Raw genomic sequence first — 17,261 nt, forward strand, 5'->3', positions numbered from 1 at the left:
GATATACACTGACCTGACAGCCTATACATTTATTTTTCTCATAATAGTGCTGTGGGTTTTTTTCCTTTGGTAATATAGTTTGATGCCTTCTACTTGTAACCTGCTGTTCTTTTTAATTGCTTATTGTTATTAATTATATAGTGGTAACATTGTTGGCTTGAGACATTTGGCTGTAAAAATACATCTATCATTATTGCCATTGGAGCTGCACTAAATTATCCAAGCTCTGTCTGGGAATGTATGCTTCTCTACATTTCTTCAGTGAAATTTGAATGAGGGTTAAATTGAGACTTTCTTGTGCCTCTTCACCTCCACCTAGGTTTCATGCCCTTGTCCTGCTTCTACTCACCACCTTTTCTCCTCCGTCAGCCTTTCCAATCTACCTTCTTTTTTCGTTATCGTTGCTACTATGTGTGTTCTCCTTCCCCAACCAATCTTTGCATGTCAGTAATGGATCTCTTTTCAGCCAACTCTTCTCTGTTTCTTCTACTCTGTTGTTTTTCCTCTTTTTCCCTTATTATTTCATGTTCATAACTTTGCCATTCTGCTACCTGAAAGTTTGCTAGAGAGGGGAGACGTTCTTAGGCACCACTCCTCAATTGCTAGCATAGTGGGAAATGGTGTCTTTGCTTCATTGAGGAATTAGTTTTGATGAAGAGTTGGTATATATATCTGCAAAAGTGGCATTTAGAATTAAAAAAAAAAAAAAAGCCAACCCACAAACATGTAACAAATAGAGGAAAAATAACTAATTGGCCCTCATTATTCTCTTATCCACAAACTAAGAACTTTTAATATAGAAATCCCAACAGCTATTTGTTCAGCTCAGTGTGAAGTCTTAGTACCAGCAGAGAAAGTGGGAAGGAAAGTGGAGTACGTTCAGAATGAAGTCTGGTCCTTTTTTGATATGTGAGCCCAAAGCTGCTTGCTTGCTTTATAGCAGGATCAAAGAGACATAGGGAAAGGTTAGCACAAATTAAAATTGAGCTTTCTCATGCTTTCCTAAATAAAACAGCAAACTAAGTCAGATGAGCAATATAAATAATTCTTTATATTAAAGTGAGCTTTATCATTTTAATACACTGTTGTACAAAGAGATCTCCCCTAACTAGCAAAGCAGTTTGCTCGGGTGAAAAGAATCTAATTAAATGCCCAGTTATCAGCATAGACCTGAGGGCCTTAACGGGCTGAACTGCTTTGCTAGATTTTTCTGAGTGCAGGGGGTGAGGAGATGGAGGTTAAGAGGAAAGAAAGCAGGAAGTTGATACACCCCTAAATGAGTTTAAGATCTGGATCAATATCCCAGCAATTGCTGCTCATTTCAAAGTGTCCTTCACCTATGTAAAAAGATGCCAAATAATCTTTGACTCATATAATGGCATTCAGATTTGGAAAAAATTATCAGTAGTAGCTGATGTGTTGGGAAATATGAGGAGCACTGTTATTTCTTCATGCTATCAATTCAGATATCCAGTAATATTTTATTCTATCCAGTAAAATTTTATCCTATCCTATCCTATCCTATCCTATCCTATCCTATCCTATCCTATCCTGTCCTACTCTTTTTTTCCATTTTCTTTTTCTTCCCCTTCTTTTAAGCATAAGCAGGCAGTTCTTTGTAGGTTAGATAAACAGCATCTCAGCATTTAGAGACTTTATCTTCCAGACATCTAATGGCTTCATGCCAAAAGAAGGAAGGCAACTCTGACCATTTCTGTATACTCAGAACAAAAGAAATACCTGATGAGAGTTGTGTACGAAACAATTTCTACTGCTGGTCCACTGTGGTGTAGAATTAATATTGACGCTTTGAATGTCTCCATGCAAGAAGATGTTTTCCCAGTACTCCTCAATTTAGAACAGGTTGCATTTAATTTATGTAACATGAAATATCCTCTCCTAGTTTAACAATCTGTGTTTTCTTTTGCAAAACTTAGAAGTCGATATACCTGTACTTCCACCAGCTCCAGAAGGCCCAGATGAGTGGGCATTACTAGTAGGCATTTAACGTCAAACAGCAGAGAAAGCTGGTTTCCAACGAGAAAGCAAGAACTAGAAAAAGTGTAGCCTGTACATGGAACAAAAATACTGAAATTGAATGAACAATACTAAAAAAGCCAAAAGTTTTTACTTATATTTTACTGTTCTTAATTCTTCTGAATACAAATGTGACATTTTTATTAGTTTTTCCCCCAACAGTTTGATTAAATTGTTAATAACTACTTTGCTCAGGCAATCTCTGAGCCATTCAAATTGTAATTTGACTTTACTAGGGAAGATTTGGTCCAAAAAACTTTCTCCTTGGAAAGAAATAGACTCTTAGCTCACGGAAGAGAACAAAGAAAAGCTCAATTCTGACCTTAATTCCGACACTGTGTTCATAACAGTGGGCAGATTAAGTAAGGCCTGATTCTTCATCCACTGGAATTTAGTAAGAGAGTTTTCATTCTCGGTCTGGGGTTGGGAAAACAGACGCTTAGCAGCTCTGGGGTTTGATTTCTTTATCTGTAATATGCAGATAATCTGTATCTCACTGTTCAGTGTAAGGATGGAGGACTTGACCTTGCACACTTTGGCAGAATTTAGTCCCACAAAAAGTCTAGACAGAAGTCTAGTAAGATGGGAGGCCTGCTCCCCTGAGCTAGTTATGCCAGTGTTTGAAGGATCAGTCCCCCGTGTTTTTAATCAATGCTCACTAAATGCTTTTTGAAAAGGTAAACGTTGAGCTGGATCATTTGTCTACAAATAACTCATACCACTCAGCTTATTCCTACCAGCTTAAATTTCTTTTTATATCCCATGATAAAATTGTTTCCAAAATAAGATTTATCACATGGGATTTTATTGCAGTGATGGAGTGTAACCTTGTAATGTGTATAGTTACGTGATGCAACGCAGACTTTTTTTGAACAAATTTTAATACCTTTTCCTGGTGCAGTTACAGACAAGGAGTAGCAAATTATGCATGTCCCATCAGTTGCTGAATTCCTGAGCTCTCTCCTGGTAGCCAGTTGCCCAGAAAATGCTGTTCTTTGATGGAGAGGGCATTTGCTGTATTTAAATCGTTCTTACTTGAGCTGAAAACATGACAGTTATTAAGAAATAGACCCTGCCAGTTGCCCTTCTTTTATTTTCATCTAGGCTCACTGAAGCCAGGCAATTTGTGGCTTTAATAGAACATACAAGGCACATGTGGTAAGAAGAGTTCACTTACAAGCAGCCAAAGTGAGTGCAACCAAGCAAAAAAGTGAACAGTTGGTGAAGTGAAATGCATCCCTTGCTTCAGACAAAAATACAGTGGAATGAAAGATGCAGTAGACTGGCTTTCCCTTAAGCAGATCTAATTTCAAAATCTGGCCCTGGAGAGATGAACTTTTGCTTTAATTGAGGAGGTGGATCCCAGCTCTTTGTCACTCTATCAATCAGCACCCTTTGCTGTAGCTGTAGCAATACACTGCAGAGGGCTGTAGGATTTATTCCCTGCATGTTGAATAAGGTTTCCTACCTGGTCCTGCTGGGAGCCGGCGTGGCCTTGCCTCAACAGCACAGTTCAGATCCCATCCTCTTCCTTCTGATGCTGGCCAGTATCCTTCAAAGCAGAGTCATAGCCAGGGCTCAGCTTTCACCTTGGGAGGCTACAGTTGTTGGTGACTCAAGAGTTTAGGTGTGCTGGAGCACCTCCCTTATGAGGACAGGCTGAGAGAGTTGGGGTTGTTCAGCCTGGAGAAGAGAAGGCTCTGGGGAGACCTTATAGCGGCCTTCCAGTACTTAAAGGAAGGCCTACAGGAAAGATGGGGAGGGACTCTTTATCATGGATTGTAGTGATAGGACAGGGGGTAACTGTTTTAGCTGACAGCGGGTAGATTTAGATTAGATATAAGGAGGAAATTCTTCACTATGAGGGTGGTGAGGGACTGGAACAGGTCGCCCAGAGAAGCTGTGGATGCCCCCTCCCTGGCAGTGTTCAAGGCCAGGTTGGACGGGGCTTTGAGCAACCTGGTCTAGTGGAAGGTGTCCCTGCCCATGGCAGGGGGTTGGAACTAGATGATCTTTAAGGTTCCTTCTAACCCAAACCATTCTATGATTCTATGATTGTTTCTTGCACCTTGTCTACCTCCTTCCTCAGGCATGGGCAGAACCTTGCCCAAAAGTCATTCTGAACTGAAAAAAAGCAAGGGGAGAGACATTGCTCAGGTTGCAGCCTGATGTTTTGAGTTTCCCAGTCTCTAGCTAACATCATAATTTCCGTTAAAAGTGGTATTAAGAGTAAACACAGACCACTGTGCAGGCCTGCCTAGATGACTGGTAGTGTGTGGCACAAGAGGGAAACGCAGGATGACAGTGCTGAGAGGGTGAGGAAGATATTTCCTTCCCCCACCCTCATGATTCCAAACACGTGGTGATCTGCCCTGGACACTGCAGGAGAAACACGGGTGTACTCTGTCTTTCCATTCAATCCTCCATCCTGTCCCACCAGGATTGAACCATTAGTTAGGACTTTAAAAAAACCTATTTTTCCATGGCAGGTTCTTCTCATGGCTGTAAATCCCAGCTGTATTCTTTTTCCTGCTGCAAATTCCAACTGTATGCTTTGCCTTTACTATGTCTCCTTCTTCATCACTATATTCCCATGCTTTTCACGTCAGCTTCCAAAATTAACACTGTGGTGGATAGTGTTTTTCGGGGGGGGGCTTGAGATATTGGGGAGTTTCATGGGGGATAATGTTTGAGAAATTGAAAATGACAGGAGCATTATTACAATCAGGCAGAAATTATGAACATGGTACTGGAGACTTCAGGTACTATTTCATTTCAGCTTCCAGGCTTGGAAGAGATATTGTGTGTTCCTTAGCAGGTGAGGATACTTGTCACACACTTACTCTCCATAGTGGGCCCTAAGACCAAATTTTGAGCAGGAATGAGATTGTCTCTAGTGGCACTGAGAGGCTGATGAGTGTGTGGGTGTATGGCTGATAGAATTAAAAAGATGCAGACAAACACAGCACTATAAGCTGGGAAGCACGAATGGCTGTATACTCTGCAAATTATAGTGTTGTATGGTGTGTTTTGTCCTTCCTCAGTTTTCAGTGTGAGATGTAGCCAAGGGGTGAGCTGTCATCCATGGCATTCCTTCCTTGCTCCTTAGATCTCTGGCTTATAAACGTGTGCTGGAAGATTAACTTGGGGAAGAGTGGAAGCAATGTGAAGAAGGAGAAATTGGTTTAGGGGCATGGTTTGCTTGGTAAAAAAATTTATAAAGAAAACACATTGAGTGTGGGAACTGTGCATGCTTTAGACCTGAAAAAAATACAGGGACTGCAGGCCATTTCATTGCTGTGTTGTGTGTGGAGGGCAGAGTTTACACTACTTCTTAGCAAATGCTTTTAAGCATGGACCCAGCCTCGTGATGATTTACCAGGAGGATATCATCATCTTTGGACTTTTGCCTATAGATTTATTCAGAGTAAAAGGCAGAAGGACTCTTCTGGACAATCTCGAGGGTGAATAAGAGAAAGAGTTACTTATAAACTGTTACAAATTGGTACTTGGTAATGGCTGTAGTGTTGATCAGACAATATAAGAGGGCCCCCAGTGGTTACCGACTTAACAGCTGCATGTAAGTCAGCCAGTGCGCATTTGCTTGTAGCTGCTCTAGTTTTGTTTTTATTGAAGAGCAAGAAGCATAAACATGGGACACACAATCCAGAGGCTGCTTAAAGTGTTTCACTTGTTTAAAGCGTATATTGAAGCATCAGGGCCTTCCATGAAATGAAGAAGTTGTGCGTTGAGTTGGTAACACAAATTGGGCCAGGTCATCCAAAGCAGTGACTCAAGTGGGGGTGCGGGTGGGGGGATCTTGCCTGCCATACAAGTTACTCAGTAACTCTGCAGCATGGGTAGCCAGTGCAAAGACAGAGGATCCCCAAATGTGAGTATATGCTCAGCACGAAGACTGGTTTTGTTTGCTTTTATAGCTGGTTATCAAGTTAGTTGCTGAGGTAATGGGCTGCACCTCAATTAAAATCTACCTACCCCCACTGAAACATTTAATATTTGTGTAAATATTAAACATTTATATGAATATTAAATGCATTTATTTAGAATTGATTCATGTTTACATTTCCCCACTATCTGAATAAAGATTACAAATGGAAAGTAATTTACTTATGCAGAAATTCTGCATACATCAAACTCATTCGCCTACCAGCAGTGGGTAAACCATCCTCATCCATGTTGCGAGGTCTTAACCATGTCCAAACTCATATCCTAACCATGTAAGAGCAACAGTAAGCAGCAGTTCTGTGCTGTACAGTGGGTACTTTGTTCTTGCCTTCCTTATGGAGTTGTTGGATCCATAATGTGAAGGATGTGCTGACTTGTTTTACGATGTACCACATCAGGGAATGCAGTGCATAGTTTTCTGTTAGATTTGGAAAAGTGCAGGCTTTATATTAAAGGTTCATTTCTTTTTCATCATTCAGCTAACTCATTTGCACTGTAATGTACTTTCCTATTCCTCCTTCTGATAGTTGCTGCTTTTATACCTATTTTGCAAGCCATATTTTTAGTCTAATCCATACAGCAGTTGTCTAAAATTCCATAGCATTGCTTATTTCTTACCTATAACTCTTAATAAAAAATAGGGCTGTGCCAACCTATTATATCCTTAATAGAATATTCTAATGGTTATTAAATCAATTGACTCTGAATCTCACTTTAATAAATGAGTCAGACAGTATTTTCCAATTACTGTCAGCCGCCACCTTTCCAAAGAGCAGATTATTTTGATTGAATTTTTTAAAGCTGTTCAGCACGTTTTTTTTCTTTTTTTTTTTCTTTTTTTCCATGAGTAAGAGCAAAGAGCAGTAGCTCTGTTCGGCAGGGAAGGAGAGCCTTTTGGGCTCTATCTGACACTCCCATTCCCTTTCAGATTTATCCCAAATGGAAACTGAAAATGTGACATTTCACCAGCCCTTTATTTATTAATGATATCATACTTTGCAGTTCCATAGCACCCTATCAAATTGGCTGCTAAACATGAAGAGCTAGACAGGGACCAGTGTGTAAACAAGAGCCTTTTGCATCCTCTTTCTGCATCTGGCACCTTTGCAAGAGCTGCCACACCCTGGCGCTCTCATGCCAGTGGGAGATAAAATGCTGGCTGTGCTTTTAAATTCTCTATGGAGAGCAGAGCACAGGGATAAAGCCTTGCTCCCTCATCCTTCTGCAGTGCTGTGTGACCCAAGCAAGCAGGCAGTTGTGTGCCTGGACATATCTTAATCCTTTTCAAAGGCAGATGGCAATGATTCTGGGTCTTCTGTGTATGATAGATAGTCCTGGACTCTTCTCCAGCTCCACTGTCCCAGTTGTATTAAAAGTCTTAAGGGATACTAATTAGGTCAGCCTATTAAAGTAGAAATTCAAAATTAACACCTCTTCTTTAAAGATGGGTAGTCTGAGAAACACAGGCCATTTTGTCATGCCCAAGAGGATAAGAGTAAGTCAGTGTCAGAGTTCGGAAAGGAACCCAGCAATCCTGGCTCTTCTGCCAATAGTGTAACCTTATCTGTCTCCTTTAAATTTAAATCATGCTGGTCTCACGTTCTTGAATTCAAGGACTGGAACCTTGTCCTTTGTTCCAAGGATGTAGCGCAGAGCAGGTGATGTGCAGAAAATGGGTGAAAAAGAGTACGAGGAGAGGGGTTTAACTCTTCGAACAGTAGGACTTAGGAAAAAAATTATTCTATTAGTTATACAAATGTAGTCATATTTTAAATGCGGTCTTTAGAACTAGGAGACTAAAAACATTTTATTTTTAAGAGAAAGCTTAGATTCTGCACAAATTGATGTCTCTTGCCTGGGGAAGTTTCCCATCTGCCCCAGGCAAGTGGGTGAGGGGATTTTTCAAACCCTGTTTATAAGCCTTTAGGAAAATCGGATTTGCAACACACAGTAATCAAAGTGGTTTTGATGTTTGTGACCAGGAAATCGCCTTGAATCTGAGTGATATGGAAAATACAATAGGGTCACATTTAATGGGGTTCAATTCTTCTTGAACAAGTACAAATACTGTGTAACTAAAATTAGTTTTGCTTCAGCATCAGGAGTGCATGCCTTTCTTCCTGCTTTTTCCTCATTAGCTAGGATAATGGAAAGACAAAAAAGCCTTCTCTGTCTTCTGTAGCTCCATATAAAAATATTTCTTTTTAGGAAGTCTTTCTCCCTTGGAATGTTTGAAGAACTCCCCGTTCAGTGTTCCCATGCTCAAGAATATTAGCATGGTTCATTTACACTTTGCCAACAGTAACTCTGTGATTTGAGAATTGGCATTGATTATCTTCCACACTTGACATGTGAAAGATCCTGAGATGGAGCTCCCTTTGTCCTAATTGCTTTGACTGTGTGTATCAGCACAGTTTGATGAAGAAACTTCACCCTACAGGCTTTCTAGCTCATAATTACCCTTTGTGGGGACTTGCACTGTCTTCAGAACTGTTTGGTAATGACCATGGCAAGGATCTGAATGTAGGAGAAATGATCTGATCATGTGTGGCAGGCTGTACATTCCTTGCAATTGATTTGCAATTTCAGGAAAGAAGAGGTGTTTATATTTGGTTTGTTGAGCCTTCCTCCTCTTTTCAGTACGCTGTTCTGCAGCTTTACCCACAGCTGTGGGTTGCTGCCTGTTGGGAGACCACGGCATACAGCCTGCCTCACAGGACGCGACCATCTCTCTTAGATGTACAGACTGGTGCGTGCCAGGTTCTTTTCCCTCATACTCCCCTTGACGGTGCTTGCACAGGCCATACTTGTCTTCTGTCAGCAGTAGCAAAAACAGAACACACTGGAAGATTTTGTCAGTGATGGTGGAAAACCCCAAATCCCAGGCAACTCTTGAGAATCCACTAAAATTTCCCCTGCTAAGGAAATAGCATATATTTGATAAATGGTTACCTATGAAGAGTTACAGAAGGTGTCACCTACCTGATGAGAAGGTGTCTACCTACCCCTAATCTGCCCCGGAGAGTCTTTTGCACAGAGTATGTTCAGCCAACAGTACCTGACTACCAGTGTGACTGGCTGGATAGGTCACCTACCTCAGCAGCCTGTGCTCCGCTGCCTCAATACTCCGGTCTCTCCAGAGAGACCATGGTGGTAAAACAGCTAAGATTGACCTGAGCCTTTGTCCAAGTTTGCACAGACAGGCATCCTCAGCAGATCTAAATTGGTGCCTGGTCAGGTGGGCTGGGAGTCAAAAGCAGCAAACTTCTTCTGTCTGGTGTGGGTAACAGAGATGGGTACGTCAGTGACAGTAGTCCATGGACATGGGATTCCCAGGACTGCTGGCCTTTTTTTCAGCTGACCCCCAGAACATACCTGCCATTTTACGCCCCTCTGATAGCTCTTCAGCATGCGGAGGTAGGCAGGAAAATAGAACACTGCTTTAATGAAGGATTGGGTAGAGGATGAAGGGAAGTCTGTGGTTTGCTGTGTGAGCATGTGGGCAATGCTCAGCCATGTTTGTCTGTACCCATGGCACCTCTCTGTTGCACTAAGACCGACAGGAATACAGGAGAGTTACAAAAATGGCCACATGCCGATGTGTCCATTTTAAAGAGACAAAATTGGGCCCTATACTCCCCTCACAATCGCTACATGAAAATCATGGTTTTACCGTGAAAGGCAATGGAGACGCCATATATATGAACATTATGAGAGCTAGGTGTTCGGTGAAGAGAGAGCTCCCCAGTTACTGACCATTGTCAGGGTAGAAATTTTTGTGCTCTATGTATTTTTGACTGTTTACTCCAAAGGAGACACCCTGCCACCCCACCCTGAATCTTTTGGCTTTGCTGGGTTTTGTCTGCCCCTTACCTTCTCATTATAAAGTGCTTTGACACTTCATAGAAAACCACGCAACGGTAGTTTTCGGTAGTCCCACCTGCAGAATAGCTGCCACTGCCTGGCTTAGCTTGCACTGTCCAAAGCCCACAAATTCCCACCCTTTCCTAAAGATGCTGTGACTTACTACATTTAGCTTTCAAACTAATGAGAAGTGAAAGCTGAGAGCTACCATTGAAATTTTTTCAATTCTGATAAGTTACTAAGGATCATTTTGAGAGGACATGTGGCTCCACTCAGCTACCCGAGCACCGTGTCATGTTTTCTTTACATTGGTGGGGAGGGTTGTTGTGTGGAGTACAAAACGTTGTCTCTGCTTTCACCTTCTACAGCAACTGCCAACTGCGAACGTCCATCATTACGGTCACTAATCACTGCAGGCAGCACTCTGTTCGGCAGGAGGTGGGCAGTGTGGCATTTAGGTGTTTGGGGTGGGCAGGGCACTCTCCTAAATCACTCCTTTTCACCCAAGAAATGGTAGGGAGCTGTGCCAGTCGCCAAGCGTTTTATTCCCGCTTGATTTTTAATAATCAGATACAGTATTTACCTGAGAGATCAATGCTACTCGTGTAGCACACTGGTGACATACAGAAGGACCTTTTCTAAGCGGCGCTGTGGGAATTGAGGCCTCTGCAGCAGGGCTGGAAGCCACTTCTTACCTAGCAACTGTTTCTAAGTAGGACAGCCGTTGACTGCCCTCATGGCGGAGTGGATGAATCCTGCAGCACCCTCAGGAAGGGAACCTGGTGCCAGGCACCAGCCGGCCTTCAGAGGACAATGGGAGGAAGCGGAGGAACAAGCGGTGGGGAGTGGGAAGCATTTTAAAGCCACAGGACGTTGACGGGAAAGCTGCGTCAGGAGACGCAGGGGGACTTTTCTGAGCTGTTAAGAGGAGAAATGCAAATAAAGGGGAAAAAAATCTAGGATTGTCAGAAAGGGAGCTGGGAAATCCTGTGGCTCGCAAAAGGTTTTGCGTGTGCCCCTGGGACTGGAAACGTGGAGCAGGAGTGAGGTGAGGGTATAAACTACCCTCCCCTCTCACACTGGTTACAAGAAACTCCACGTCAGCCAGAGTGCCAAAAATGCATGTGTTTGCAGTTCTTAGCCGTGTAAACGGGATGATGTGTGATCAGCATTAAATTCCTCATTCGCTGTTTTGCAAATGTACTTGGTCGTGATCAGGTATCTCTGCTAAGAGATGATGTTTCAGGTCCTACTTCCCATTTCCTACTGAAGTCTAATGCTATGCATTCCTGTTTGGTGCTAATTGTATGTGGAAAATCTGTGCTTTTAATGCCCAGTTAAGCTTTGTACATTCTGAAACCTTCCAGGTAAGAGAACACTTCAGCAGCCTGATGCTGAGGGACATCCAGTTTCCTGAGCTTAAGAAAACAGAAAGTCTCTTTATGGATCATGTTGGACTTGCTCTTTGGTAAAGGTTGTGGTGAACTTCACTTTTCCTTTGATTTCTCCCACAGATGAAGGACTGAACCATGAATGCAAACTCTGCAATCAGACGTTTGACTCTCCTGCCAAACTTCAGTGCCACCTGATAGAGCACAGCTTTGAAGGCATGGGGGGCACTTTCAAATGTCCAGTGTGCTTTACAGGTAGGAGGCCATCACTGCTTGTCCCAGTCGTGCCCTTAGCTTGTGCTTGCAGAATTCCACTTACAACTGTGTCACATGCTGGCTTTAGGTCAGTTTTAGGAGGGAACATTACATTTGTGCTCGTTAGTAATATTGATTAGAAATCGTTTAGAAAGCTGAGCTCCTTGGAAGGTCAGGCATCCATCTGTAAGAACTGCATTTCAAGCTCTTCTATCGGAAGTTTGAGGTTTTTATAATTACAGAAGCGATAGTCTGTTACCTTCCACAGTATCACATTCATTACCTTCACGTTCCAAACTCGCCGAGGTTAAAACCGCCCATAAATTTGTGCTTTAAAGCCACAGATGTTTCATCTAAAATGATATAACTCAGAGCAGAACTTGGCCCCACGGGCAAGGGCTGCCAGGCATAGCTTGTGCAGCAGTATTCTCCTCTGATCGGGTAAGAAAGCCCGCTTGCATGTGTTTGTTGGCTTGTGGTGAGAAGAAACACCCTTGTAATGTGCTTTAGAAAGCAAACCATGCTGTCTTGCCACAAGTCAAGTTCTGCTCTCCCCTGACACAAGTCCAAGTGTGGAATAATCCTCCCCAAGTCAGTGGTGTTACTCAGTAGTAAAACCCAAGTGAGAAAATAACTTGACCCAGTAGGGCTAAGCACTGCAGTGTTTGGGCCGTAATGAGGAACAGAAAAATGCTGTTGTTGGAAATGAAAACACATTAAAAGGATGCCTACAGAGTTGTTGTGAGTTTTTTTAAAGACTCCTTAATAGAACATTTCATAAAATGATAACCTAAAACATAAGCGTTAATATGTAGCTTACATGCCCAATTTTGCTTTACAAGATGAAAATCAAAGATAATCACAAACATGACAAAACACACTTTGGGTATTCTCACATCAATGGCATGTTAATTCTGGAAGCCATTCAAGGTTTCTGTTCTCCATTAATGGGAGTGAAGGATTTTCATTGATAGGCAAATAGACCCTTTAATACCTTCATTTTACTTCTCTTTGTTTGGCAGCTCCCCTCCCAATAAAACCTAAGTGTGTGCTACAGAGGAAAATTAAAGTTAAATTTTTCATCTCTCAGATACAGTGGCTGGTGATGATTATTACCTCACTGCGTTCAGGTTTCACACATTTCTGTGGGTTATAAAATTAAAAAAATACATAGTTTGTCTTCACTTCACAGCTTGTCATAGTAATGTATGTGTGTGGATAGTACTGCCGTAAACAGTTTGCCTATTAGGTGTCTGTGTTCAATAATCCTTTTTGGTTTTTTAGTTTTATTACTGATTCTATTAATTTTTTCCCTTGTCTTTGTGTACACATTATGATATGATCTTTTTTTAGTGTAATGCTACGGGTCTTCGATTTCCAAGTTTGGGAGAGTTGTAAATGCAATCTGAACACTTGCATATGTAAGGAGTACCCACTGACGGTTTCCATGTGAGCAAGATCCCTGATAAAACTAATCCTTTAATGTTTGAGCCAGTAGCCTTGTAAAATGTGTTAAAGAGTATGGAGATAAGTCGATTCCAATCTGTGTGAAACACTTTTTCCTTTTTGCTGATGGGGTAAATAGACACCAAGCATTAATCATAAACAGTAGTGTTTTATTAGCAATATGCCATTAAATTATTTCAGCATGTCTTGCTAGAATCTTAACAAGAAGTAAAAATCACCAATATAAGTTTTATATGGAAAATGGAATTTGATCTTTTTTTTTTTTTCAGGGTAATGAGAAATGTGATTAAAATGTATGACTCAGAAGAACAATATTCTGATGGTTTTTGTTGCCTTGCAATTAGAATAATTTTAATGATTAGGAGTGGAGTCAAAGTCAAATGCCAGCATCTTTAATAAATCCTTTCCCTGCCTATACAGATTAATATTGTAGATGCAAACTTTTTTAGGTCACAGTGCACCAGGCATCCATCAGAAGTCAGTGCTGCCAACCCAAACACTGCCTCTGGCATATACAATTTAATTATTAATAGTATGTCTCCTAGGTAAACTGTTACACAGTCTTAGGGCCTTGTTTTGTAGTCATTAAAATTGAACATGTTTATATTATTGAAACCCTTGCATTCAGTGTGTAGGCAGAGTTGATCTTAAAGTATCCAAAGAGAATTTACCTGCAGTTCTGTTTCACATTTATAGACATTGCCCCAGTGTAGCTGTGGGATATAATTTTTAGCATTAACACATTTAAATACAGAGCTGTTTGTTAGCTTTAACTTTAGGCACACAGAGTAAACAGGACTTTGGCATCTATGCTTTTCAAACCTGTTGGTTGCTAGGAAATAAGTTTTGTGTGTGTTCAATCAAAGTGCAGTATGCATGAAGAAATAATTCTGAAGATAAAATGGCATTTTTAAATTCTTTAAATTTGAAATCTTCAGTCGTTGTCCTGTTAGGGTCTTTTTTTTTTTCCTTTGTTTTCTTTTCTTAAACAAGGCATGTGTTTCAATTCTTTCATTTTAGAAGAAGGATCCCACTTTGTAGATAGTGTTTGTTGGTACCCATTATAGCAACAGTGTAATGTGAAATCAGAGTGCGCCAGCCTAATTTTACTTCTTGGAATTGCTGAGTGTTAATGGGAAATTGTTTATAAAAAACTCTTGCAATATGCAATAATGAAAAGCTTGTTGTTTGTCTAATATTCCAGTGTTTGTCCAAGCGAACAAATTGCAGCAGCATATTTTCTCAGCCCATGGACAAGAGGACAAGATCTATGACTGCACACAGTGTCCACAGAAGTTCTTCTTCCAAACAGAGCTGCAGGTACCACACTTGTTACCTGGGGGTTTTAATAGCATTATGTTTTCGATAACTGAGTTCAAAGCTTTACTTGCTATGACCTCCTCTGATACTTGCTCATCATCAGGATGGGAATGAGGGAGGGACAAAAGAAATTGCAGGTGATTCAACCCATGGTGCTTCAAAAAGGTGCTGACAGAAAGCCACCTGGTACAGACCTTAATTTTGGGAGCCACCTTTGGATTGTTGCTCTGTAGGTTGTTGCAGCTCAAGATATTCTTGACAGAGAGAAATTGGCATCCTATTCTTCTGTTTGGACAGGATTTATCTTGGTTTACCTGATGTCCATTTACCATAAATACTAACTTGGTGGGGAAAAAAAAATAAGAGGGTCAAATGAATGGTACACTGTCTTCTTGTCTGCTGTTCTCAGACTTGTTTACAGTTTACTAATGGTAAACAAAAGAAGAGAGAGAAAGAAATAAATGTTGGACAAGATCTGAAAACAATTTTGGATGAAAGTATTATTTACTGTATATTAACAGTCTGCACTGCTTGTCTTGCAATGAGAAGTGGTGGTGTGTTATTGCTGATGTGGTGTTACACTTTGGGACGGCAGCAGAACATTGTTTCTAAATTATTTTAGTCTATATTGAAATATTAAGATAGGTTGACAGAGGAGACATTTTTAGGATCTCTGATGGTCTGATGGAACAAGGAGAAGTATTTGTATGGTAAGGCTTTTCCTACGCTATTGACCATGTGATTTTTATTTGGAATGAAGAGATTTTTCAGCACTTAAGGTTTTTCGGTAGTTTTTTTATAGCATGGGCCCCCCATCTCTAAATCCTTTGACTGAGGTGTCCACAATTAATTTTGCTTTGGACGAGAGCTGGATTTCATCTCATCAATAGAGGCAAAAGGCTAGTGAGGCATGTGCACACATATGCCCATTTAGTATTTGACTTACTGAAGGTTTTACACACTGAAAACCTGATATCAATGTTTGGCATGACAATATGAAATATTTCTTTGGAAACAAAAGAAATCAGAGCATTTAAACCATGCATGAATTCATTGTGTGAAGGATTGGTGTTTATGTCAATTGCACTGCATTTTCTTTTTCCTAATTTGTTTCTGCATGAAAACAATATGGAATAAAGCCTTTCTGATTGCCTTCCCTACCTCTTTCTCGGTGAACATCTAGGTCATGGGAGCTCCTCTAGTACCTGCAGTACTATACCTGTAACACTCCTAGGTGCCTGTGCTGTATCTCTCTCCTATTTTCAATAGATCCAGATCAGTTTCATTCATCACTGTCTGTACCAGGCATTGCATGCAAGCTCTGACCCAAAGTGAAAGAGGAGGACAAGGAAAAGAAAATAAGAAGTTGGACGTTTAGGGAAAAAGACACTCATACATAGTGATGGACAGAAAGAGGCAAGATTGAGTTTTGAAGTCAGGAAATGGTCTGGATTGTGTAGAAAGTTATTGGACATATGAGAAAAATAAAGGAGAAACTGAGTGGAACGAGGAAAGGTCAGAAACTAATTTTGTTGTGTATGTTTCTTTCACAGCATAATTTTTGTGGAATCATTTTCTTTTATTTTTTTGGTCAAAATACTTGTTGGGTTTTTTTGTAAAGTGTTTCCAGTAAGGTGAAACAGCTTTTTCAGGAGAAAATATTTAAATATTTTTGGCTTACTGATTTTCACAAATTCTCTTGTTCATCACTGATTAATCAAAATGAGGAAGTAGGGAGAAGTAGGGACATTAGCAGTTTCTGGAAACAAAAAGGAGAGAATGTTAGGGAATAAAGACCAAAAGAAAAAAAAACTCAGGAAGAGAGAAGGTGAACATATGCAAAAGACAATTATGGGAAAAAAGAATCAGGAACAAGAGGGTAGAAATTTGTTTTAATAGCAGAATACAGACTGGATTTCAAAAAAGCAGAATAGGTAACTGAATTCTGAAGATGCAAAATATACAGAGATCCAGGTGTAGTTGTGACATGTACAATCACCTCCTTATAGTCTGTCCCCCCAAAAATATGCTTTTGTTTCAAAATACATGGAGTCCCAAGCAGCTGGCTTCAGCTTTTTTATTCTAATAAAAGCACGTGTTTTTCCACTCAAAATTCATCCATGCCCAAGCCTGAGAGCAAGATTTTGCTCTCTCCATCTAAGCCTAGTTCATTAAAACTTCAGTATAACTGAGGCACCTGGTTTTCTAGTGAAGAGCACAAAAGGACATTGCTACAGAGAGACAAATTATGCTCTACATTGGCTAGGTGACAATCAGTGTGTTGGTTGTTCCATGCTGCAGAAGGCTCTTAATAGACCACATCTTCCTTAGAGACAGCCTCTCCCTGCCTTATCTACACTTGCAAAAAGGAAAAGGTATTCATTTTCTTATTCACTTAATTATTTATGTTTATTATTTTAATTAACTTGGGTAGCTCCACCCCAGTTGAGAATGCGTTATGTTTGAAAAAATGAAGTACCATCATGCCATTTAAATTTATTTGTTGGGATCGCTGGCTTTCTGCTCTTACCTCCAGTTATCTACCCAGACTGGTGAAAGGGCAGCAGAGCACTTAGGCAGAGCAGTAGGTACTGACCTTTGGAGTCTCCTTTTGCTGAAAATACATTGATCTTGAGCCCACTCTCATTTAAAACCTATTGTAGGAGGCATCGCTTTGTTCAGGCTATCTACCAGCTGAAGCAGTGGAATCTTTGCAACTAGCCTCCGGGTTATGTTTCTCCATCCTTTCACATTACCGTGGTTTATGTTGGGGTTTGCAGCATAACAGTGTATTTATTCCCTCTACTAGGAACAGTTCCTTGCTTTTAATTTAAACATGCATCTAAATTGCATCTCCCATGCATGAGAGATGCTAATCATCTCAGATTAGAAGCCACGGACAGCATTCCATGGCTGTAGGGCAGAGTAAGAGCGTGAACAAGGTAGAGCAGAGCAGAACAC

General features: G+C 40.8%; 1 protein-coding gene across 6 annotated transcripts in view; it reads left to right on the plus strand.

Annotated features, from left to right (window-relative positions):
• ZNF521 (zinc finger protein 521) overlaps positions 1–17,261 on the plus strand; it is a 232,744-nt gene that overhangs the window by 190,830 nt on the left and 24,653 nt on the right. For all 6 annotated transcript variants that reach the window (XM_074820558.1, XM_074820525.1, XM_074820533.1 and 3 more), the window contains 2 exons: positions 11,382–11,513; positions 14,185–14,300. In XM_074820558.1, coding sequence (XP_074676659.1) covers positions 11,382–11,513; positions 14,185–14,300 — 248 coding nt within the window. The remainder of the gene's footprint in view (positions 1–11,381; positions 11,514–14,184; positions 14,301–17,261) is intronic.

The sequence above is a fragment of the Strix aluco genome, chromosome 1 (genome assembly GCF_031877795.1).
Source record: "Strix aluco isolate bStrAlu1 chromosome 1, bStrAlu1.hap1, whole genome shotgun sequence".
NCBI classification, from domain to species: Eukaryota; Metazoa; Chordata; class Aves; order Strigiformes; family Strigidae; genus Strix; species Strix aluco.